Source organism: Lepisma saccharinum, chromosome 20 (genome assembly GCF_977018435.1).
Source record: "Lepisma saccharinum chromosome 20, izLepSacc3.1, whole genome shotgun sequence".
Classification (NCBI taxonomy): Eukaryota; Metazoa; Arthropoda; class Insecta; order Zygentoma; family Lepismatidae; genus Lepisma; species Lepisma saccharinum.
Genome location: NC_139248.1, coordinates 5632453 through 5656271, shown reverse-complemented (window position 1 = coordinate 5656271; position 23819 = coordinate 5632453). Strand labels below are relative to the sequence as shown.

Sequence of the window (23819 nt, the reverse complement as noted above, 5' to 3'; positions counted from 1 at the left end):
GAAATTATAAACTGTAGGACCAGCCCCAGTAGAACCTGTGCATAGTTCGACTGAAACTAAACAAACTCAAAGTCGACGAAGAGAATTCACAATACAACAGTGGACGGATATAAATAACTCAATTCCGTGCAAAGAGACGCACTTATTCTGTAGTCTTGTAAGTGTATGTACTTCAACCAAGAGGCAATTGTTCTCACCTACAGTTGGAAATAACATCCCAAACTATGAAAAAGCAGTGCACATAAACCTACACATGCGAATACAATTCATCTTCTTCTACGTTGATTTCGCTTGCATTTCCTTGACCTTAAATAACACCAACACCAATAAACACCATTACTGAAACGCCTGTGTGTGCATTCCACTGCAAACACTACTGTGCTGATAGTAAGACCCAATATAAGTAGGGCGAAGGCTCCCATTAGATTCTCCAGAGTAATCACAACGACTTCTGGCTTCTCCTGGAACTTCTTTCGTTTCAGTGCATGAAGGATTATCCTTTGAACAGCGTCCTTCTTCCACTTTGGAGGTAGACCCGCTTCAACGCAGGAGGTGATTATGTGCTGAAGGTTGTCCCGAAAGGGAGAGCTTTTCTGCAACAGAAACACTTGGGGGACACCGAGAACTCTGCTAGATGTTATGTGGAATAATGGTTGCCCGTAGGAATCGAACAACAGATAAAGATATGCCAATACGTCTGGAAACATGCTAGACGTAAGAAAGGCGAAATCTCCATAATGGGCAACTCTTCCGTAGTTCTTCAAATTGTCATTCTCTAAGACCCAATTTTCGTAGATCTGCCTGTATATTGGCTCATTCATCAGTCCTATAGTTCTTTTACTTAACTCATCGCCTCCAACAGATAACCCCATACTCAGAACATCCTCAATGGTGTCTATGTAAGGCGTCAGTTTGGGACTTGTAATGAAACCAAACAATGCAGACTGGTAAAGAGTAGAGAGTATCACAGTAGAAAATATCCACTGTAGAAATATAAATCTGAGTGGACCTACAGGAGGCGGTGGGATGTCGACACACCCAAATATGAATGCAGAGAGACCTGAAAGCGAAGGGAACTGATATGTGATCCTTCCCCACCGACGCAGCAAAGAAACGGCCGCTCTCATCCAGATGAACAGACTCAGTAAAGACAGAAGCGTGAGGGTCCACAGAGGTGGCTGAAATGGAAAGTACAGACTCATCCACTGAGGATAGAGTCTTGGGTTAGGAACCACCCATGTCAATTCTGCAAACTGCTGAATCTGTAGCTCTTCACACCACACGTTGCCATAATGAGTAACCCCCACGAACTTTAATGTTCCATCGACGACTCCATTCCGCATATCTGCATAGTCTCCTGTGACACTTCCATTTGGTAATCTAACTCCCAACGACGTAGGTTCTTTATAAATGTTGTTTGTTTCCAAAGTGAAGTTCATTTTCTCCATCGCAGTTGCAACGAAGCCACCATATAAACCCGAATAAGTGTCGCTACCTTTTGAAGTCTTGTCTGGCGTAAAGTACAACTCATAAAAATTCGCTTTCATATTAATTGGGCACTTGTGCATGTTCTTCACCTTGTCTGGATACAAATCCCTCCCTTTAACAAATGTCCCTTTACTCCAGACATCCACAACTTCTGCTCCCTCAGAAGTTCTGCAGTGGGACTCTGTGAAAGGGAAGTAGGAGTACAGGACATAAGAGTCATCTTCACCAGCATCCTTCTCTTGTGGTGGAGAAGCAATTACAATATTCACCATTAGATTACTCTGTGCTACCAGGGTCAAACTATTAATAGATTCCAACGAATTGTATCCTGTGAGAAGGATGAAGTGTTTTGCATTCCGTCTCCATTTACTAAAATGCCAATCATATTTGAAAGGATACATTATCGTGGATATATTTCTGAGAAGAAACAGGTAGCTGATTTCTATCTTCTCTAGGAACCATTCATCTCCCCAACCTGCCCACCATCTTGTAACTTTCATAGGATTAATTGTTGTTAATGGCCTGGTATATTTCTTGCTAACTAGATTTGCAAGTACTGTTGATTCCTCGTCATAGTAAACAACTAATGTACGAGCACTGTGGAAATATTTCCTCAAAATCTCTTCTACAAGGTGAAGTGTATCTTTGTGGAATCTTGCCGTCGATGGGTGTGATATAGTGAGACAGAACGAATTGACGTAGAACCACAGAAATATGAACACGATCAGTAATTTCTTCATTTTCAATTTGACGAAATCAGCTATAAAAGAGAATATAAACATAAATGAAATAAAAATTACAAAACATTTCTTCTCATTTATAAATATTTTTAATACGTTAATGAATATTATGAAAGTCCCAATGGAGCAGTAAAAAACTACCCAGTGGCCAGTGAATAAATGGCTGTTACAATATAACACAAAAATAGTGGCAGATCCTAAATATAAAAATATTGGCCATTTCATGTGAAATCAAACAATGAAGAGGCTCTTTTCAGCCTCACAACATAGTAAAAGTATTAAATACGTGAACATGTGAAGGGCACAACCCTCCTTTCCCCAGACCACTAGAAAAAACTAAAAACTCACAAATGAGAATCAGGCTGCAATACGTATATACAGTAAGTACTTCACACTGTGCCACTGCGCGTGTCACACATTCATATTTTTATACTTTAGTGTAATCACGTATCTAGTTTACCTGTAATTTTCGTCATTAATCATTAATATACCTCTTCTCTATTTTTCGCTATGTTCACTAATAACGGAGTTACCTATGAGACCGAACATTTGAATTATGCACGCTAATCCAAACAATATTGTATTCAATTTATGTTACACTTTTGCTTTTGAATATTAAGAATCTGTCTATCAAAATATAAATATGTTATCATGCATTACCTAACCTACTCTACCCTACCCTAACCTACCCTAAATCTAACATAACTCCGGATCTCATTGGCGTCCCATTCTTAAATTTTGTATAGTTATTGAATAATAGTGCATGAGTTTGTGAAAGAAAATAAAAGACCCGTTTTTGAGAAAATGGCTACCAAAGTTTCATTTATACCACCTTCAATTGACATAGGTATGCAATATCTCTTGTGAAAGAGCCCTTCAAGACCTTTCCATCGCCATCCTAATAACTTCTGTAGGTGCTCTGATTGCAGAAATATTGCAATTAAAAGTTAACAAGATGATGGAAGATATTGTCAAAATCTCATAGTTTGCAACACTGTAATTTCGGAAATACAAGATATACGGGTGTGCAACATTGCACATTTTCCTACCTCACATGGCCCTTCCAGTATGCAAAATTTAAGGCGAATCAAAAAATGTAACTTTGAGGACCTTGTTGATTTCATATGAATGACCTATTACCCTGTTAGAGTGGCGTGTGTTTCTGGGGATGTGTTAGCGTGAAAATGATTCCACTGGCCTATCACGGAAGCGTACATGGCGGTAGATCTGATCTCCACGGTAAGGCCGTTTATACTTTCACAGTTCCGCCACTGTTTCATCTGACGTCTGCGCGTAGTAGTTGTCAAACTTATGTTTCAAGTGTTCTCAGATGGGACAAGCAACAGTGACGAAGTAAGTACTCTGGAGAGCAGTTAATCTAGCAGTGATCTTATAATCGATCTTACATCTGTAATTATTTTCAGATCGAAGTTCATAAGGAACACACGTTTTCACGCGCTGCAGCTGAGAAGTACTTTCAATGTTTTTATTGGTTGGAAAATGTGGCGAAATAAGACCTTTTTTTTCCTTTTTTAACGAAGCTAAGCCCAAACGGTCGTTCTCACCCACAAAACTCCAATTCTGTTATCCATTGATAGTTGAGTGTATATGTGTACAGTCTCAGAAAAAAATACCTGGGCCACGGGACGTAGAATTTCGTAACGTCTTAAAGCCTGTTGTTTATGCAACCCAAATAACAAAATATTCGCTTAAGTTTGCCTGGTGATTCTGAGTTCTCGGGAAGGATTGAGCTTTGATAGCATGAGTCACATGACTCGTGCCCCAGCCACAACAAACAGTTGGGTGCTACGAGGCCTCCAGAAGAAAATTTCAGGAACTGGTTTTTTAACAACAGCTACTCGTAAGGAAATATTCTTTCGAGTGATAGTAGTTATTGTCAAGAAGGTTCACTGAAATTATTGTTGCCATCACAGACCACATGGCACACACTAATTATTTAAGTCCAGTTTATGCACTGGACCTACAGATTAAAGTGGGATCCGAACCAAATGTTCCTCTATCCGGTATTGAATTCGGAAAGCTTTGATTACATGGCCAAAACGTTACCACTACGACGTCGGAGAGAGAATGGAATCCTTTGAGAAAGAGACGGGCGAAAATTGCTACGCGACAAACCAAATTTAGCCGTAAATTTTAACATAAGACAATGTTTTGTAGTCATAGGTTCGAACCTTGCGAGAGGCATAGATTTTTTTGTCCCATTGTCCATTTCACGAGTATATAATTTCCTCTTCATCGACAAGATAAACGCGAGTGGTAGAAGAAAAGCGAAGTAAAATAAATGAAACAGCAATAAAAGGGAAAAAGCGAAACAATTTTATCTATAATATTCTACAGTCACTTCAGTCGCATTTACGGATGCTACATTTAAAGAGAGCCGTGGTCTCTAATTTGTCCTTTCTCCTTCCTTTGTGCTCTCGCTTCCTTCTACCACGATTGGTCTAATGCTAATTAATGCGACGTTAATTAAAACATTCAAACATCGAAACAATAGACAATCGTGCACCAAATAACATTCCAATTGTTATCGAATCGGAAAACAATTGAGGTGTTGTAAAATGAAGTAAGATGCAGTAATAACGTGGGAATTTAGTACGGTATAGAATTAAATCGGCGGAGATGTTCGATTTGATTGAATGTTTGTTATTTAGTGTCGCTATTTTTTAATTTTTGTTAAATCGCGACGATGAAGATGGGTGATGAATGATGATATGGTGAAATTAATGAAGAGACACTCACCAAGAACACCCATGCGTAAGCTGAGATTCGAACCAGGGACCCATGCCGTCGTAGTGCGATGTCCTAACCACTCCGCCACGGGGACAGGAAATTAGGATCAATCAATGGAATGATCAAGCATATTATCATTAATATATTCATATAATTAAATCACGTCATATTATTCGGCACGAAGTAACATCAGAGACATTCAATCGTGCATGTTTGACTTTCAACTAATTCTTTGACTTCAGGTTAATCACAACAATAGGGTAAATGATGAAGCAAATGATAATGAATGTGGGATTTTGACAGTTATTGCGAATTACCTGACACAAACATCATTAAGCAGGCTCAGTGGGAAAGCTCATCAAGTAGTCGAAATTCGATCTAGTACCAAAGTTCCCGGTTTCAGTGCCGTCACGGGTGTTTGCGTATTTTGTCATCGATTTCATGTAATGGTCTGCCACTCGTCCTTACCGTTGCGATCAGCGAACGGGGAAGAAAAGTGATGTTACGTAACCAAAATAATAAAAATAAATATGATCGAAGAGTACTTATTTAGTCACGAAATCTCCTAGAAAACCCGAATATACGAAATATATGTATCTTCACATTTGTTTTCGATTTCTATATTTAACAAGTCGAGAGCGACAACGGGAGAGCACTTTTCAATTCGAGAAACCGAGAGACGGAGACACCGCCAAATCCAGTTTCTTCTTGACACCTCCTAAATCTAGTTTATTGTTTGTTATTGGCTTTGTATTGACTATTATTGTCATTAGTCTTCCTCTGTAGGTAAATGATAACTACGATTTATGATGAAATAAAGCAGATGAAGGGAAGGAACAAGATAGTCATGACTGCCCGGGACTCAAACCCAGAACCTTATGTAAGGAAATTTGAAATTCTGAAGAAGGCATTCGTGTTAGCTTGGCTTTCTCTTTCCTCTGCTTCTGTTATTTTATCATACATGTTTAATTAAAATGGACCTGAGAAAATATTTTGCGATTCATAATTGTGTTGGTTAGATGCTATAGAGTCGATTTTTTGATTGATTGATTGATTTGTTGTTTTAAGTCTACTTTATGCAAAGAAAGGATAATCGGGACTGGACTTTCAGGTTAAAGTGGGATACGAACCACTACGTGCCTCCACTGTGTATCTAACCCGGGATCCCTTGATTACAAGGCGACGACGTTATCACTATGTTAACCAGGAGGCCACCTGATCAAATGTTATTCACTCGATCTCTACTATAATTTAATTCATCATTTACATTTTCGTCTTTTTTCTTCCTTTTTGCTAACTACTCTCATGCGACTCTTTTTGCGTCTTCGAATTTCTTCTTGTTTCAGAAAAAAATACGAGTAATATATGCAGGCTGTATAAAAATCGCCCCATGCAAATAAATAGAAAACTCTCTCTGGGGAACTAATTTATAGGGTATAACTAACGTAACCATTAGGAAACTATTCGAACGTTAACTGATATAACTGCAGATGAAACAATACTTACAGCAAACTAAACGAAATCTCTGTTCTTGTTAAGCTCACAGGCAACAGGTATTTCGTGAGTCATTCACTTTTGCTAACTACGGGTCACTGAACCGAAGTGTGGCAGCTGAAGTCTGCTCATGGAAAGCACGAAAATAATCTATACGTCTATTACCAAACCAGTGTTAGCAGACGAGGGCACGTGTTCCTGTTATCAATGACGTACGAAATAAGGAGGAAAACAAGTTTTTTATCAAACTGCACGTATGTTTAGACAGGTTCTGGAAGTCTTCTTGCTAGGAGGGTAGGAGTTACTTCTACTATGTCACCAGTAGAAGATATTTTCCTGAGAGGACAAATGATTGGGATGTGGAAGTGCGGCAAGAGTGCAAGAGAGATTAGTCGTGCCCTTGGAATAGACAGGAAGTCAGCTTCCAAGTGGATTCAACGATACCAGGAGGAAGGATTTGATGGTGTTCGCGATCGTCGGCGAAATGGTCGTCCCCGGGCTACATCTCGTGAGCAGGATGATGCGATTGTCGAGTTGTCCGCAGCTCAGCCATTGACTCCTGCAAGTAGGATCCACCGACAACTGCAGCTGCCATGTTCTTCCCGAACAACGAGGAATCGGCTGCATGAAAGTGGTAGGCATCACTATCGACCTGCACAAAAAACTGCATTGACCGATGAACACAAAAACAGAAGGCTGGAATTCGCACGTCGTTACGTAAACGAACCTTCCGAATTCTGGGACAGTGTGGTATGGACAGACGAAAAAGTGTTCTGTTCGGGTGACAATGGAGCATTGCACGTGTGGCGACCTTGCAATACGCGGTATGAGCCCGAACATATAGTGCCTCTGCGACGAAGTGGACGCATCAGTGTTGCGTTCTTCGGTTGGATGACGTCCGCGTTTGTTGGCAACCTAATAAGAGTTTCGCCCAGAATGGATGCAAATGAATTTTCTGATGTGCTGTCAGATATGCACACTAATCTTCGCATCGCATATCCAGAACCAACACAAATGCTGTGTGTAATGGATAACAGTGGAGTTCACAATTCAAACGTAGTTCGAAACTGGTTTGAAGATGTAGATGATTTCGTTAGAATTCAGTGGCCTGCTAAATCACCTGACCTGAATCCAATCGAGAACTTGTGGGGTTTAATGGTGGCTGACTGGAACGTGGGTCCACAACAACAACGTGAAGAACAACTCATTCGCCACGTGCAGAATGTATGGTCCACATTTCAGAATAGACCAAATATTTGCCACCGCCTTGTTGCGTCTGTTCCTTCCCGGCTTCGAGAAGTCATTGAGCGAGACGGCAATTGGACTCACTATTAGTTGATATATGATTTATGCACTTGACTTAGCTTTAAATGTGTATATAAGATACCAAGTTTTTTTAATATTTTGTATTCATTTAGCACTACAAATTCGATACTCTTCAAATCTTCTATTTTGATTGTAAGATATAACAATGTTTTGTTTATCCTATTTGCATCAGTTCTGCATCGTTTACATTTATTTTTCCCACGTATTGTGGTGTCAAAAAAAATTAAGTTCCATGCTTAATGCTTTTCATAGTTACATGTAAAGTATGTTTGTTCTTTTTTTTAAAAAAAAACTCTTCACCTGTAGGAGAATACAGACTTCAAAAAGTAGAAGAGAGAAGTAAAAGGAGAAAAATCCATTGCTTTTTAAGTTTCATGTGCACCAAAATTTTCTTTAAAAAATTAATCACCATATGTTGGTTCTGAAAAGTGATTTGTGATTTAGTACTTTGAAATTGAACCCCAGATAATACAGTATCTGGAATTCTGTAATGGCATATTCCTCAAAATTCAAAATCATTATTATAACCTCACGAAGAGGGGAAAAGTAATGCGACTAAATATAATTTAAACAAAAAAATCTTTCATTCCTCTTCCAAATTAAAACAACGATTGGAATTTTATTATTTAAATGTATTGACTTTGGAAGTTAAAAAATTAACATGCCTCATCATTAGTAATATGACATATATTTTAACTCAGAATCTACGGAGTTTTGCATAGGTAATTTTCTACCATCAGTATTTGAAAAAGGTTGACACCTCCCCGTGGACAAATTCCTTACAAAAATTGTCCTAACTAGGATCAATTAGTTTCCTCCATGGTGATTACTATACGTAGCGCATATTTTCATAAATTATTATTATTATTTATAATATTCCATTGGAAATAGGTTTGAAATTAAATCATACACTCTATCATGAACAATTCTGAATTTATATTTAGGATTTTGTTGTGTGAAAGCGGACATTTTTATCTTTATCCGAAACAATTTGTAAACAACCGAATAGTGGTGAAACTACTCATGGCTTCCAACAATGATAATAATACAGACATCATGCGTTACAGAAAATATATATTTCAAATATTTGATGAAAATGGTCTACCGTCTGCCGAAGGTCAAAAACGTATTGCGTCAGTGTAGGTGAATTTTAATAGACCTAACGTAAATCCAGACATTCAGAGTGGATCCATGCTTTTGTTTTTATTCTGTCTTTCTATTTCGGACATTCTATGTCACTTTCATACCTATTGAGTAAATTCCGACGATGAAAATGAACGCGGAATTGATGGGACAAATCAGAGCCTTGCGTAGAGTTTGAACCGTTGACCTCTGGCTTCGTAGTGTGCTCCGCTGACTGCTGCATCACGATTGTCTTTGCTTTTGATTCTCAAGTTGCTGAATCGTCGTATCAATATTATTTCGAAGAATCAATATCCAGAAAAAAGCATATCCATGAGTGCCTGCCAAATGTTCCTCGGCAGTGCCATATGCAGCAAGGCACATTTTCCTCAAATTGCTTTCTCACTATTATCGAACGTCATCTTTGCATCCCTTAATACACACATATCCAGAGTGCAAGGATAACTTCCCATATGTTGTCTACAACGTCGACCAGATGTTTCAATGTGTTTCTCTTCCACGTGTTAATTCTGCATCTCAATCCTCCCCGATATTTCCACCGACCGTCCCCGATTTGAGTCCTGGTGTGCGCACAGATGTCTATTTGTGAGTGTCCTTTCAATAATTTAATCGAATCATCGTAATTTATTTCTGCGCGATTACCCCATAGAGGAATAAATGAAACGCAATATATACAAACACTTTCATTCACTATAAATTCTTCATGCATAAGGAAATAACGTTCTAAAGCTAAACGTCCTGGGTTCGAATCACAGACAATGTAGCAATGGTTCTATTAATCCGCCAGCATTACTACTTATAACTACTATCAAACTAAAGATGTATGGAACTGACATACAATTATTAAAATGCATGGAAAGAGCCCTTGCCATGGTTACTAAAATTTTCACCTATTTCGTAAGATTTAATAATTTCCTGTTTGTTCCATGCAAATGGATTTTTCAATTCTTTTGAGGCTATTGCTTCAATTACACTCTTGATATTTATCATTATTGTGTTCTTCCGTCGAAAAGCGTTCCCAAAAGCTTCTTCCCAAATTCTACCACCCCAATCACGACATGCCATTTTCCCTAGGTCTGCGCTGGATTGTTTGGATCCCTTCATTGCATGTAGAACACTTTCTCGTCGTGGCCTTGAAGTTGCCTCAAGGCACTCCTACGTCAAGGCTTGTATGCAAGCAGAATATCTTCCCATTGAGGGGAGGAAAAGTGGATGTGTATCGAGGTCGTTCAACTTTCGTATCTTTCATCGTTCCGAAATGCGTGCTATATCCTCGACTCAATCCAATCAAGCAGTTGCAGGTTTTAGGTTCTGTTTCTATTCGATTATTTCACATTGCCTTCCTGCTTGTTATTCGTGACGAACGTTCTGGATTTGAAAACATGATCAATAACAGGATTGTGTTGGTTGGTTGGTCTTAAGTCCACTTTATGTCCAGTTAGGCTAATCGGAACTGGACCTATAGTATAAAGTGGGATCAGAACCAGTATGTGCCTCCACCGGTATCGAACCCTGGACCCCTTGATTACAAGGCGACGACCGACGCTCCCACTGCGTCATCTGAGATTGTGTTCGAAACGAAAGAATCAATTGTGGGTGATATTTATTTATTTATTTATTTATTTATTTCACCAATAACAGAGCTTTCGCTCCAATTACAATAGGCTTACATATATATATATATTTTTTTAAACAATTAAAATATTATAATTCCAACAATACAAAACAAAGAAGAAAAAGGAGAGCAAAACTACAATAATTGTTTCATAAAGAAATCCAGCACAAGTATTCTAGAGAACATAAATCCAAAAATGATATTCACTGAGGTAGAACAAGGTACATATCTATATACAGACTGAGGCAATTATAATTATACACATGTAAATACTCATATATAAACAAATATACACACATACAGGCATAATTGTATTTACAAACATACCCATATACACAGAAAACATCTATAATTATTTATTATTTATTCATGATATTCTTCGAAGGACGGACAGGAATTGCATGAATGGCATAGCGAAATCCAAGTCTCCACCGTTTCTGACTATTTCACTATGTTTAATACATAGTCTTAGAATGGGCGAATTCTGGTGTTCTGTTGAGTTGGATTTACTGTAATAAAAAGGCTGCCTGAACCGCAACATGTCCTTCTTAGCATTAAAGTTTAATGTTTGGAGGAGACTTGGACTGTCGACCAGCCCGTTGACTAACTTATATAAAAATAATTGATGTGATACTACTCTCCTTTCGTGCAGAGGTGTAACATTGAATTCTCTGAGTAGTTGTTTATAGGATACCTGATCCTGAAAAGATGATCTTTTGTGTTTTTTGTAATATAAGTAACGAACAAATTTCTTCTGAATTATTTCTATCTTTTTGCTATTACATTGTGTGTAAGGTGACCAGACTACACTTGCATATTCTAATTTGGTTCGAACAAGGCAATTAAACAGGCTTGTCAGAGCTCTTTCATTATGCATGTCTTGTGAACTTCTAATTAGAAACCCTAACGTTCTGTAAGCATCATTACAAATCTGATCAATGTGTGTTCCAAAAGATAATTTATTATTTAATGTAACTCCTAAGTCATTAATCTGATTTACTCTTTGTAATGCACGATTATTCATTGTATACTGATAAATATTGGGTTTGATTTGCCTGGAAAAAGTTATTGCAAAACATTTTGTGACATTAAAGTTTAATTTATTTTCGATGCTCCATCTTTGTGCATTTTCCAAGTCTTTTTGCAACTTATGTGCATCATTTGAATCTTTCATTACTTTATACAATTTTAAGTCATCAGCAAAAAGTAAGCATTTTGAGTATTTAAAAATTGTGGGTAGATCATTGATGTGATATGATATGCAAACGTTGTAAGGCTATGGAAAGGAAAGTTATGGGAACTGCTAGTATTTGTATTGCGGAGAGGAAACCATAAACATGGAACAGAAGCTTATATAATATGAAACCTGACGCTATGGGTTCAAATACTCGCTAAGACATGTGTCTGTTGTTTCATTGTAGAATTTAATCCACAGACATGTAGCAACGTTAAACAACCTATTTGATGTATGTATATATATTTCAAAAGAAATAAATACAAATATATTGTACGATACCAGGTGAAGGCACATAGTGTTTCGGATCCCACTTTAAACATTATGCACTTCACATTAGTCCATCTGTGCACAAAGTGGACTTAAGAAAATTCAAACTTTCAAAAAAGATTGTGCTACGGTATTTAAGAATTGTGTCTAACACAATAACTCCATTTATTTTTCATTGGTGGCCAATGAAATTGTTTACTAATATTCTTAATTTCAGTTTTAAGATAAAACCGGCTACGGAATAAAAGGAGTTAGGTAATTTTTCTTTTGCGAAATCCCACTTTTGTAGTAGACATTTGCCATACTCAGATGTGGCGTAGTAAACAATTCTGACACACTTTCGAAGTATTCAATTGGTATGTATTTGTGAACCATCTTTCAAATATATGAAATTTTAGACGCTTCGAATCTTAATATTTAATTATCAGTTTGCAGAAACCTGATTTGGAGGGGGACAAATGCCCCTTTTGCCCCCGCCAAGTTACGCGTATAATGAACCAAAGTAAAGGACTGTCCCGACTAAATTAGCACGTCTGATAACCTTACTACTGAGATAATCATAATTTATCGTTTAGTTCAAAACCTTTTCATATATTGGATGCAGCTCTACTTTTTCTGCAATGTGGAAGCACACCACTTCATGTAACCAATAGTCACGTGACCCTCTTTCCCTTCCTGTCACGCTAACCTTCGCGTGGAAGACGTTTCACGGTGTTGTTAAGACAGGCAATATTACCCGATCATCGAAAGATGCAATGTGTGTTGCCTACCCTCCTGCCTTACTTGCTCCTACTAAGGCCTTATGGGGAAGAACTTTTTTCCATGACTGTACACGGGTGTAGCAAATGTGTAAGAATAAGTTAATTCCACAAAATTCTCAATCAACCGAACCACACGCCGAAAAATGTATTTCACTATTCATCATCTCTTTCCCATCTATTTAAATGAGGCGCTGAGGAGCAATCGTTTTATTCTACGTTCTATAAAGTTAAATGGAAATCACGTTCAGTTCTTTAAGGTAAGTTTCAGAGAGGATTCAGTTATAAGTACATATTCCTTGTGTTGAAATTATTCTCGCAGAACGAACCGGAGTTCTGGCTGGCAGAGAACAAAGCACGTGCTGTCTCCAGTGCTTCTGTCGTTGGACGGAGGCAGTCACGTGAGTGCTGCCAAGCTTTTCCATCTGGTGGCGGGAAGATTACCAGGACAATCATTCTGACTATAGGTGTGGAGTTTATTGCGATTAAACATTCACTGGGCTCCCTTCATAGAAACCATGGTTCTTTCTGTTTCTGAAATCTCGGGAAATTCTTAGTAAACATGTATTCCTTGGTACATCAAAGGAAATTGTATCGTTAGGTATGATTCATGTCGAGGTCCACTAAAACAAAATTCTTTTGAAGGCCGAGTCTTTCCAAGTGACACGTGCTCAGTGCATCGAGTCCCACTCCCAGTGCTGTAATATCAGTTTCTGATAGCTATATACTCTGTGCCGGCTATCTCTGGAGGAAGCGGACGAAAGCGAGTCTCTGCGCAGGTAGGGGCACGTGACGGCTCCACCAATGAACACGTGAGAGGTGAATGCGTGAAGGAGGAGCTAATGTAGTCACCAGCATTCACAGCAGTGTGTACTATTTAACTCTGCCCACTCGATCTCCCCCTCCTCTGCCACTATTCGCAGCATTCCTCCACAAATTCCCGGCTTAGAGTATAGCAGCAATTATTTTTCCAGTAAAAGGCCAGGACGCCAACAATTTCTTCAATTCATCTTGGATAGAACCTGGGATCCTTCACATGAATGATGTAAGCACTAAGATCTTTGCTAAGCGCAGTTCCTGTGCGATTTCAACCCCGGGAAAATTAAAAGTCACTTCGAAATTGTAAGAAGTTGAGCTTCGAAAGTTAAATAAAAAAAAATCGTTAGAATAGTAAATCATATAATTAGCAAAAATTCGATGAATGATATCCAGTTGAATCTTTGGGGACAAGGGGAGGTCTATTGGAGCCCATTTCCTTATCCTGCTAAAATTCATACGAGGAATGTTCAACATATTTTCTAGATTCGAAAAATATTTCCTTACACACATAAAAATATGTAAAACAAAATACAAAATTCAACGGAGTTCAAGTAACAAATATTTGTACTCCCTGCACCCTTGCAACACAGAATCTTAACTGGATCATGGTGTTGAAGTAAAATAAAATACCTCCAAATTTGTCTTCCAGCTATTTGTAAATAAATATGTATATTTCTGAAGTAGGTCTTGAAGCTTTCCTGGCAACGAATAATTGAATGGAGACTCTCGAGATAGCAAACAGGGGACTTCTGGAAATGTTTCCTAGCTCTCGGGAGCTAAAGTCACTCTCATCTGCAGACAGGAAGTGACGTTAGCTCTTGAAAGCTTGGAAACATTTCCAAATATTGAAAGTCAGTCCAAAATTCTTTCGTCATCATTACCTACATACATTATAGTATTCAGAATTAATATTTGCAACAAGGTTTGCGGAGGGGGTAGAAAAATGCCATTCGCCAATGAATGAAAACCAGCATAAAATAATAATAATAATAATAGCTAATAAAATCAATGTTTAATAATTTAAATAGAAATACGTATTAGCTCTAAGCTAATATGGCTCCAGGTCGTCACTGAAATCTGAAACAACAATTTATTAAAAAGAGTAAATGATAGGGAATGCTCGCACGGTGGGAATGAGAATGATAACGGTTCTAAGTTGCTCCTTGCCCTAACTTACAGAAAATGCCTGTAGGAAGAAATAAGCTCCACACAACAGTCCACTGAGAATCAAGGCCTGTAAGTGTCTCTTTCCCTTTGCATGATCTGTCAGCGCATCGAGCCCAATCGATACCTGAAACCGCTTCTTCATATTTGGAAATAGTTTCCCGATTCTTCTCACAATCCTGGGTCAGAAATATCAAGTTACCACCAGTGTCACGTGGAAGGGAAATTTTCCTGCGCACAGTGAATTTTAGGAAAAATTCTATGAACCCACATAGAGTAACCAAAGTTAGACGATGTCCGAAAGGTGGGCTTGAAGAAAAGCAACGGTGGTTAGTTAATATGTAATAAAATTTACATACCTGAAGTTGAAGCTGAAGCACTAGGTAGATATAAGTACAAAATGTAGAACAACAATTAAATACAGTATTGCGTTTTAGTTCCTATTGTCCATTGTGTAGTCTATTGTAATACGCTACTCAATAATTCCTCTTCTGACAATAGCTTGAATACCTAATCGTTCTGTGAAATCTTTAGAATAATCCAAGTCACTTGCAAAAATTCTCAAGCTCTCTTCTAATGGGATTTCTGTAGCAAACAGTTTCAAATCTCCGCTAAGCAACTACTCAGCTTAGCTTGCTGTTCATCGAAACCTTACTGGATAACTACAGGATGAAATCCAGCCAATCAGAATAAGCAACGTCCATAGCTTCTCTTCAACAAAATCTGGATAGCTGGAATTCAACAAGAGCCAATGAGAAGCTGACACGAACACATGTCCACATGTTCGTTGATTTTGAAATTACTCTTGGTTCTGTAATTGTGAGCATGCCGCGAAGCAATGTTTACCAAGGAGCGGGATTTGCGCTGCTTTGATATTTCTCGTAACCTAGTTAGATTATTAAATAGCGATCAAGGGCCGATGTAATGTTTGAATACTTCAAGAAACAACACCAGAAGGTCGTCTCGTACAGAATCTCTTGTTTGCTACCAACATTAACATGGCTCAGAATATAAAAGTAAATTGCTCACAGAATATTAGCTTTTCAATTTAACTCCAAGATATCGTACACCTTCATGGCCACCTAACCGTCAAACCTCACGTGGTATCTCCCGTAAATAATATCGAACGGGAAATATGGTTGAACTAAATAATAATTTTAATTGGCTGGATAGATGGCGTAGTCCTAACGTCGTCACCTTATAGTCAAAGGGTGCCGGGTTCGAATACCGATAGAGGTACATAGAGGTTCGGATCTCAATTTGAACCGTAATCCCGTTTAGCATTCGGCGCATAAAGTGCGCTTTGAAACAAGTTTGGAGAATAAAATATTATCTTTCTTGGTAGAGTAGCTGAAAGAATGAATCTCCTTATCTCTCTCCTCTTCTCTGCCATGCCACTGCACAGTTCAATTATTTTGTGATACTAATCACTTTTGCATCACTCTCAGATTATACTCCTGTTTACTTTTCAAAAAAAAACTTTCCAAAACTTCCCCAAATGATTCTCAAAGCTTTGGACACTTCCAGAATCTGGATTTTTAGAACACATTACATACATACATATATCCTGCATATATATAATATATAAATTAAACATATATAATATACACAAATTGCTGGTCTAGCCAATATCTATGACTGCTAGTTTCCAGTGTCCTGAGATGTTCAAGCATATAAATTTGTGTTCCTTATTTGTCTCGTTGGGGGAATCCAAGTATCATTGTACGAGCAGAACGAATAAATTTTGTGACAGTTTTTCAGAAAACAGCGTTACAAATATTTCTTAAGTACCAAGCACATATTTTATACATATTTGTAAGATTAGCGCCATGAGAGTTGATATATCTTTTCTCGTTATTGATTTTTGATATTTCAGAGAATTATAATACCTGAAGTTGTCTTCGTAAGTTATTGTAAAGGATTGTGAACTTTTATCTACTTTGATTGTTTGGTTCCCTGTAATTCAATTTCACCGTCCATTAATGTATTTGGTAGGATTGGTGATCTTACAGAAATTTTGGTGATCCTAAGTAGACATTAAGTAGATAATGAATACGAACTGATAGGATGTCTAATTTTATATCTTCTGTTTGCCAGTTCATGTAATAATAACAGTAATAATTATTATCAATTGGTCTATTAAAATATTATTAATAGGAATTAATCTTATGGAACTATTTTTATTAATTCTGTTATTATTGTTATTATTATTATTATTATTATTATTATTATTATTATTATTATTATAATAAAGGCTAAAGCCTTTGATAGTGTCAGCCATCAGCTATTAATTTACAAACTCGACCAAATGGGATTATCACCACGATTTCTGAAATGGTTTTCCAACTTTTTAGTAAATAGAAGTTTCTCTGTTAAGATTGGTGAAACAACTTCTTCTAAAAAAGAAATACTTTGTGGAGTACCTCAAGGGTCGCCACTCGGCCCAATTCTGTTCGCTGTTTTTATCAATGATGTTACATTATGTTTTAAATCTAGCACATGTTTACTATATGCAGATGATATAAAAATTTTTAAGAGTATATTAACAAATAATGATGTCGCTCAACTTCAGGCTGATCTCGATAGAATGACATATTGGTGCAAGATTAATGAAATGGAAATTAACTTGAGAAAGTGTAAAGTTTTAAGATGTACTAAGAAAGTTCATTATATAGTCTCCAACTATTTTATTTATGAAAATAAAATCCAAGTGTGCGACAGTCATAAAGACTTAGGAATAGTAATAGACTCCTCTCTCATATTTGATGAGCACATTTCAGAAATTTGCAAAAGAGCAAAGAGAATGCTTGGTTATATATTTTTCTCATGGAAAGTTTTTAAAAAGGAAGATACCTTAATATTCCTGTACAAAACGATAGTTCGTCCTATTCTTGAATATGCAAATGAATTATGGTTTTTGACTGCAACCAGTCATCTTCAAAAAGTTGAATCAGTTCAAAAACTTTTTATCAGGTTATTATGCACAAAGTTTAAAAAAAATTACTATGACCAACATTACTCTGAATGGTTATCACAGTTGAATATGTTTTCCTTAGAAGAAAGAAGAAAAATGAAAAGGTTAAATTTTGTAGAGAAGATATTAAATTTCCAAGTTGACAGTGAATACTTTTTGAATAATATAGCTTATAAAATTCCCAGATATTCCCATAGGTATATCTCAATTCTCACATGCCTAAACAAGGCAAGAGGTTTAGTAGCTGATCTTGTTGAAACCTACAATTTGAATTTACGTTGATGTATAAAATTGTAGGATCCACTGTTTTATTTTATAATTATGTATTCAATTTTTTAATTTTGTATAACATAGTGGTTGTTTAATCGTTATCATCACTTCAATAAATATGATCATTATTATTATTAGAACAATACACAGTTAATTGCAGATATTATATAACAATAAACAATTATTAGTATCAGAGATATAATAGATCTCATTGAAAACTGTAACTTGGAGTGTAAATATGCTAACTTGTTATGTTATGTTATTCTACAGCTTATGTATTTTATTCGTGTAACTTTGTACTTTTGTATTTGACTTAGTGCTGTATAAGGTTTCATACTGTGCTCAACACTTAAAATAAACGATTATTATTATTATTGCTTCTGCTGAACGTGAGGAACATTTCTCCGACACCTCCAGAAATATGGTTCTGAATAAGTGTCTCATTTTCACAGCAAGAAATCACATTCCAATCAAATATCCGTTCGCTGTTGGTCTCTCCCTCTTCGATCAAACACAACAATCCATCAAGGTTGCACTGGGAGACCAATGAGGAAGCTGTTTCAGCATAAAAATCGCCTCCGAAACGACCAATCGTAATGAAACGAGAGCCACAAGTGATGTGTTGCCCGCGTCACTTCCGACAAGGCCAGCGCCTGATTTGCGATTCCGATGTTGAAAGCGTGAAATGTCCTACATGCGGAAGGCAGCTCCAAAGTTTGAGGAGCTTCGTCCAATTAACCCCAGAAACAAAGCAACATCGCAGATCGTCCTGCCATCTATGGAACGAGGACCTCATTAGCAATTCTCACTCATCACGATGGATGGCTTTGCTTTGTATGCTTCGAAACTACGCAGGACTTTATTTATAAGATCATCAACGGAGCCTTCGAGAAATTTACATCCAACAACAACAGGGTTATCGGCTCGTGAATGATGTTGAAATCTTAATCTGTAGCGTTCTTAACACTCAACTGGCATTTACATGCGAAAGAAATTGCCATCAAAGATTTGACAAGATTCATTTCCTACCAGCAGAGTACGATTCAATTTACAAGTCTACTGACAGTAGAAGAGCATGTGAGTAGTACAGGTGGCCCGGTTCTAAATCCTCATTTGGGGCTCGAATCATCATGTGGGGCTCGCAGTGGTGCCAACTCACCCCCCGAAAATTTCACCAACTGATATTTTGAAGCCTTTCACGGTGTATGTTAACCTCACAAGCAGTGTTGCTAACTCGGCGTAGCCTTTTATGGTGTATGTTAACCTCACCAGCAGTATTTCCAACTCGGCGTAGCCTTTCACGGTGTATAATTTTTTTAGCTTTTTTTTTGTGTGTGAGTGTACATGTGTTTGGGCGAGGCGTAGCCTTTTATGGTGTATGTTAACCTCACCAGCAGTATTTCCAACTCGGCGTAGCCTTTTATGGTGTATGTTAACCTCACAAGCAGTGTTGCCAACTCGGCGTAGCCTTTTATGGTGTATGTTAACCTCACAAGCAGTGTTTCCAACTCGGCGTAGCCTTTCACGGTGTATAATTTTTTTAGCTTTTTTTTGTGTGTGAGTGTACATGTGTTCGGGCGAGGCGTAGCCTTTCACGGTGTATGTTAACCTCACAAGCAGTGTTGCCAACTCGCTTTACAAAAACACTCGCTGAAATGGCGCTCGCTGAAATAGCGCTCGCTAAAAATGGGCGCTCGGGGTCAGTTCTCGGAGAGAGGTTAATTTAACCTAATTTTTTTTTACCTCTGTCTTCCACATGTATGTAATGCGATTTGAGGAGAAGAGGGTGAATTAACCTTATGGCTGACAATGTTCTATAAAATAACAATTCCTATGAACTCTGTAAATTTCCGAACATATGTTGTATTCACACTTTTACATATCTTCGAGTGTACATTACAAATCTGCAAACAGATTGTGGCTAACTCGTACTGTTTAAGAGATGAACCTACTTCCGGTTGCTATTTTGGATTTCCGAGCATAGGTTGTATTCATACTTTTACTTATTTTCGAGTGTACATTACAAATCTGCAAACAGATTTTGGCTATCTCGTACCGTTTAAGAGATAAACCTACTTCCGGTCGCCATTTTGGATTTCCGAGCATAGGTTGTATTCACACTTTTACTTATTTTCAAGTGTACATTACAAATCTGCAAACAGATTTTGGCTATCTCGTACCGTTTAAGAGATAAACCTACTTCCGGTCGCCATTTTGGATTTCCGAGCATAGGTTGTATTCACACTTTTACTTATCTTCGAGTGTACATTACAAATCTGCAAACAGATTTTGGCTATCTCGTACCGTTTAAGAGATGAACCTACTTCCGGTCGCCATTTTGGATTTCCGAGCATAGGTTGTATTCACACTTTTACTTATTTTCAAGTGTACATTACAAATCTGCAAACAGATTTTGGCTATCTCGTACCGTTTAAGAGATAAACCTACTTCCGGTCGCCATTTTGGATTTCCGAGCATAGGTTGTATTCACACTTTTACTTATCTTCGAGTGTACATTACAAATCTGCAAACAGATTTTGGCTATCTCGTACCGTTTAAGAGATGAACCTACTTCCGGTCGCCATTTTGGATTTCCGAGCATAGGTTGTATTCACACTTTTACTTATCTTCGAGTGTACATTACAAATCTGCAAACAGATTTTGGCTATCTCGTACCGTTTAAGAGATGAACCTACTTCCGGTCGCCATTTTGGATTTCCGAGCATAGGTTGTATTCACACTTTTACTTATCTTCGAGTGTACATTACAAATCTGCAAACAGATTTTGGCTATCTCGTACCGTTTAAGAGATATTCCAAAATTATATATATATTTGATAAGCGACAACAACAGAGCCATCTCTGTACAAATGTTGGAACTCGATGAATGCTTGAGTGGGACAAGTTATTTTTTTTCAGTACGTCAACATTTTTAATTTTTTTTGCCAGTGAATGGGTTAGGTGACTTGCAACGACGAAGGCCTTCTAGCAATACGAACTTAGCTTATGCCGGCGTAATTCGCTAAAATATCTTTAAATTTGCATATTTCTCATACCGCCGTATCTTGTTCTATTAGACCTCTTCAAGAAAATCGCCAATTAGTGAAAACTAATTGAGCACAACAGCAAAAGAGGTGCTAATAGGGCAAGCATACAATGATATGGGGATATGTGAATTGTCGGTTTCTTCGATTCAGATAAATGGATCGAATTGAAACTGGGATATTTTGCATTTTTTTTATATGATAGCTAAAATAACAGAGATTTTGATTGGCTAATAATTTATACGTGGTGTTTTCTGATTGGTTTAAGTAAGCAAAATTTCTATTGGCTGTCTAAAGCCGGAGCACAGCGCTGATTTCTCACCTTTGCTGGATTGGCAGAGGAACCCACATGGCGGGGGATAGAACCTGAACGGGCTCCACCAAAGTATAGGAGACTAGAAGCATATAATTTGGCGAAAAAACCTAACTAAGGTCATAGAGAATATTTCAAAAAAAGATTTTTTTTAAAAAAAAAGTTAACAATTATATTTTGCATTGCACAGCATTGGATATTAAATAACATACCCCCAAAAAATCTCTGCATTATGCGTTCTGTAAAAAATTGCCCTACGTGCCAAACTGCTGTGTCAAGTAAACATTTTCAAAGGCACTGTCGTACTTGTGTGCCGGGAAAACAAATATGTGCGACCAAACTGTGCTCTAAGTGTGGAAAAAATATTTCTATTCCCAACTTCAAGCGACACCAGCTTACTTGCAAGAGCACTGGAACATCTCTACCGCAACCTTCCAAGCGAAAGGTAGAAGTAACCTCTCTCGATGCATCGCCACCTGCCAAACGCGTCAAGCTGGCGAAGAAAGCAGACCGGTTTGCGTTTGAGCATTTATTAGAAGACTTTGACATAACATCAGACAGCTTCTGCGATGTGCGTAGTTTTCTGGGGAGCGAGCGAGCTAAGATAATATCCATCCTCAACGATGCATTGGCCACACACTCCACTAAATTCTATGCTGTGCTATGCTGCAAGTATAAGAAACCGTCTGATAAAATATATAAATTCTTCCATGCCACAAAAGCAAAAACACTGCATCAGGCAGATGTCACTGACCTCGACAGCATCTACGACAAGTTTGTCGAGGAGCTTGTGGCAAAGCACGAGGAGCATCAGGCTGAAGGCTCGGGCGGTTCGCTGTGTGGCGACCCCCACAAACTTTGTTTGAAACTTAACAAATTCCTGCCACTGGCAGGGTCTAGCTATATTGCCCTGCCACCCGAGGTTAAAGCAAAAAAAGCTATTCTCAATATTCAGAACAAAGACACCAAATGCTTCCTCTGGTCGGTGCTGGCAGCATTGCACCCTATACCTTGGGAAAAGAGTCCACGCCGTGTTGCACACTACAAGCAGTATGAGTTGGAACTGGAGGATGCAATGGCGGGGATTGCCTACCCTGTAGAAGTCTCGCATATTCGCAAGTTTGAGGTTCGTGCTCGTGACTTGTTGGGCCTGCAATTAGCCATCAATGTTTACGGTCTCGAGAACAAACATGAGGTCTACCCCATTCGCGTGAGCAACGTGAGCAACAACAACGAGGCACGAGAAATCAACCTCCTGCTCATCAAGGACGAAACCCATCACCATTACACCCTCATTCGCTCGCTCTCTCGGCTTGTTTCGAGCCAACGGAGCAGTGATAGTCACCACGTCGAGGTGTGTCGCAGGTGCTTGTCTACATTTCGCAATCGAGAACAGCAGGATTACCGGCGCATCAGAGGTCCCAACATTGCTGCTGAGAAGCTAGCTCGCCACATGCTCTACTGTGGTACCAACAAGCCTGCACGAACTATCCTGCCCGAACCTGGTGCAGTAGAGTGCTTTCGCAGGCACAGTGCTATGGTGAAGCATCCTGCCTATATTGTAGCAGACTTCGAGGCCTTTCTTCAACCTCTGTCTAACTGCGAGCCCAACCCCGAAACATCCTCTACCATTCCTTTCCAAATCCACGAGGCCTCGAGTTACTCCTATGTTGTGGTGTGGCGAGACCAACATATTGCCTCCGAGCCCTATGTGTATCGCGGTCCCGACCCGGTCAAACACTTCCTGGAGAGAATGCAACAGGAAGCCATCAAGATAGGGAAGGTGCTGTTGGCCCCCAAGCCCATGCTGCCTCTGTCTCCCAAAGACAAGCATCAGCACGAAATAGCTCTAAATTGTCCTGTTTGCAACTCGGTCTTCACTGACGATAACAAAAAGGTCCACCACCATGACCATTATGGGACCGGAAGCTACATTGGCCCGTGGTGCAGCAGGTGTAACTTGAGAGCCAGGGACCCGCGCTTCATACCGGTCTTTTTTCACAATGGCTCGGGATATGATTTCCATCACTTGGTCACACATCTAGGGTACGACAATGCAAGAATCAATGTCCTGGCACAAAACGAGGAGCGTTATATTAGCGTCAGCAAGTGGGTGCCGATCCCCGGCGACTCAAAAAACAGGAGCATCGAGCTTCGGTTCCTCGACTCTCTGAGGTTCCTCCAGGCAAGCCTGGATGCTCTTGCTGGGAAGCTCAGAGACGACCAACTAGCCATTACCACATCAAGTTTCCCGAACTTAGATGTCGCACTCATCAGACGTAAAGGGGTCTACCCCTACGAATACGTCACCGACCCTTCCAAGTTCGAAGAAGAGTTGCTGCCTCCCCAGGATAAATTCTACAGCCAGCTGAGAGGTTCAGGTATTACCGACGAGGAGTACAAGCATGCTCAGTCTA

General features: G+C 38.6%; 1 protein-coding gene across 1 annotated transcript; it reads right to left on the bottom strand.

Moving 5' to 3' along the window:
* Positions 1–266: 266 nt before the first annotated feature.
* On the bottom strand, positions 267–1889 carry LOC146003791 (uncharacterized). The gene has a single exon (XM_083142209.1). The coding sequence runs from the start codon at positions 1887–1889 to the stop codon at positions 267–269; it is 1623 nt and encodes a 540-aa protein (XP_082998335.1).
* Positions 1890–23819: the final 21930 nt, after the last annotated feature.

Excerpts from the sequence above, each read along its gene's own strand:
- LOC146003791 (XM_083142209.1), bottom strand. The coding sequence starts at position 1,889 with ATGTATCCTTTCAAATATGATTGGCATTTTAGTAAATGGAGACGGAAT.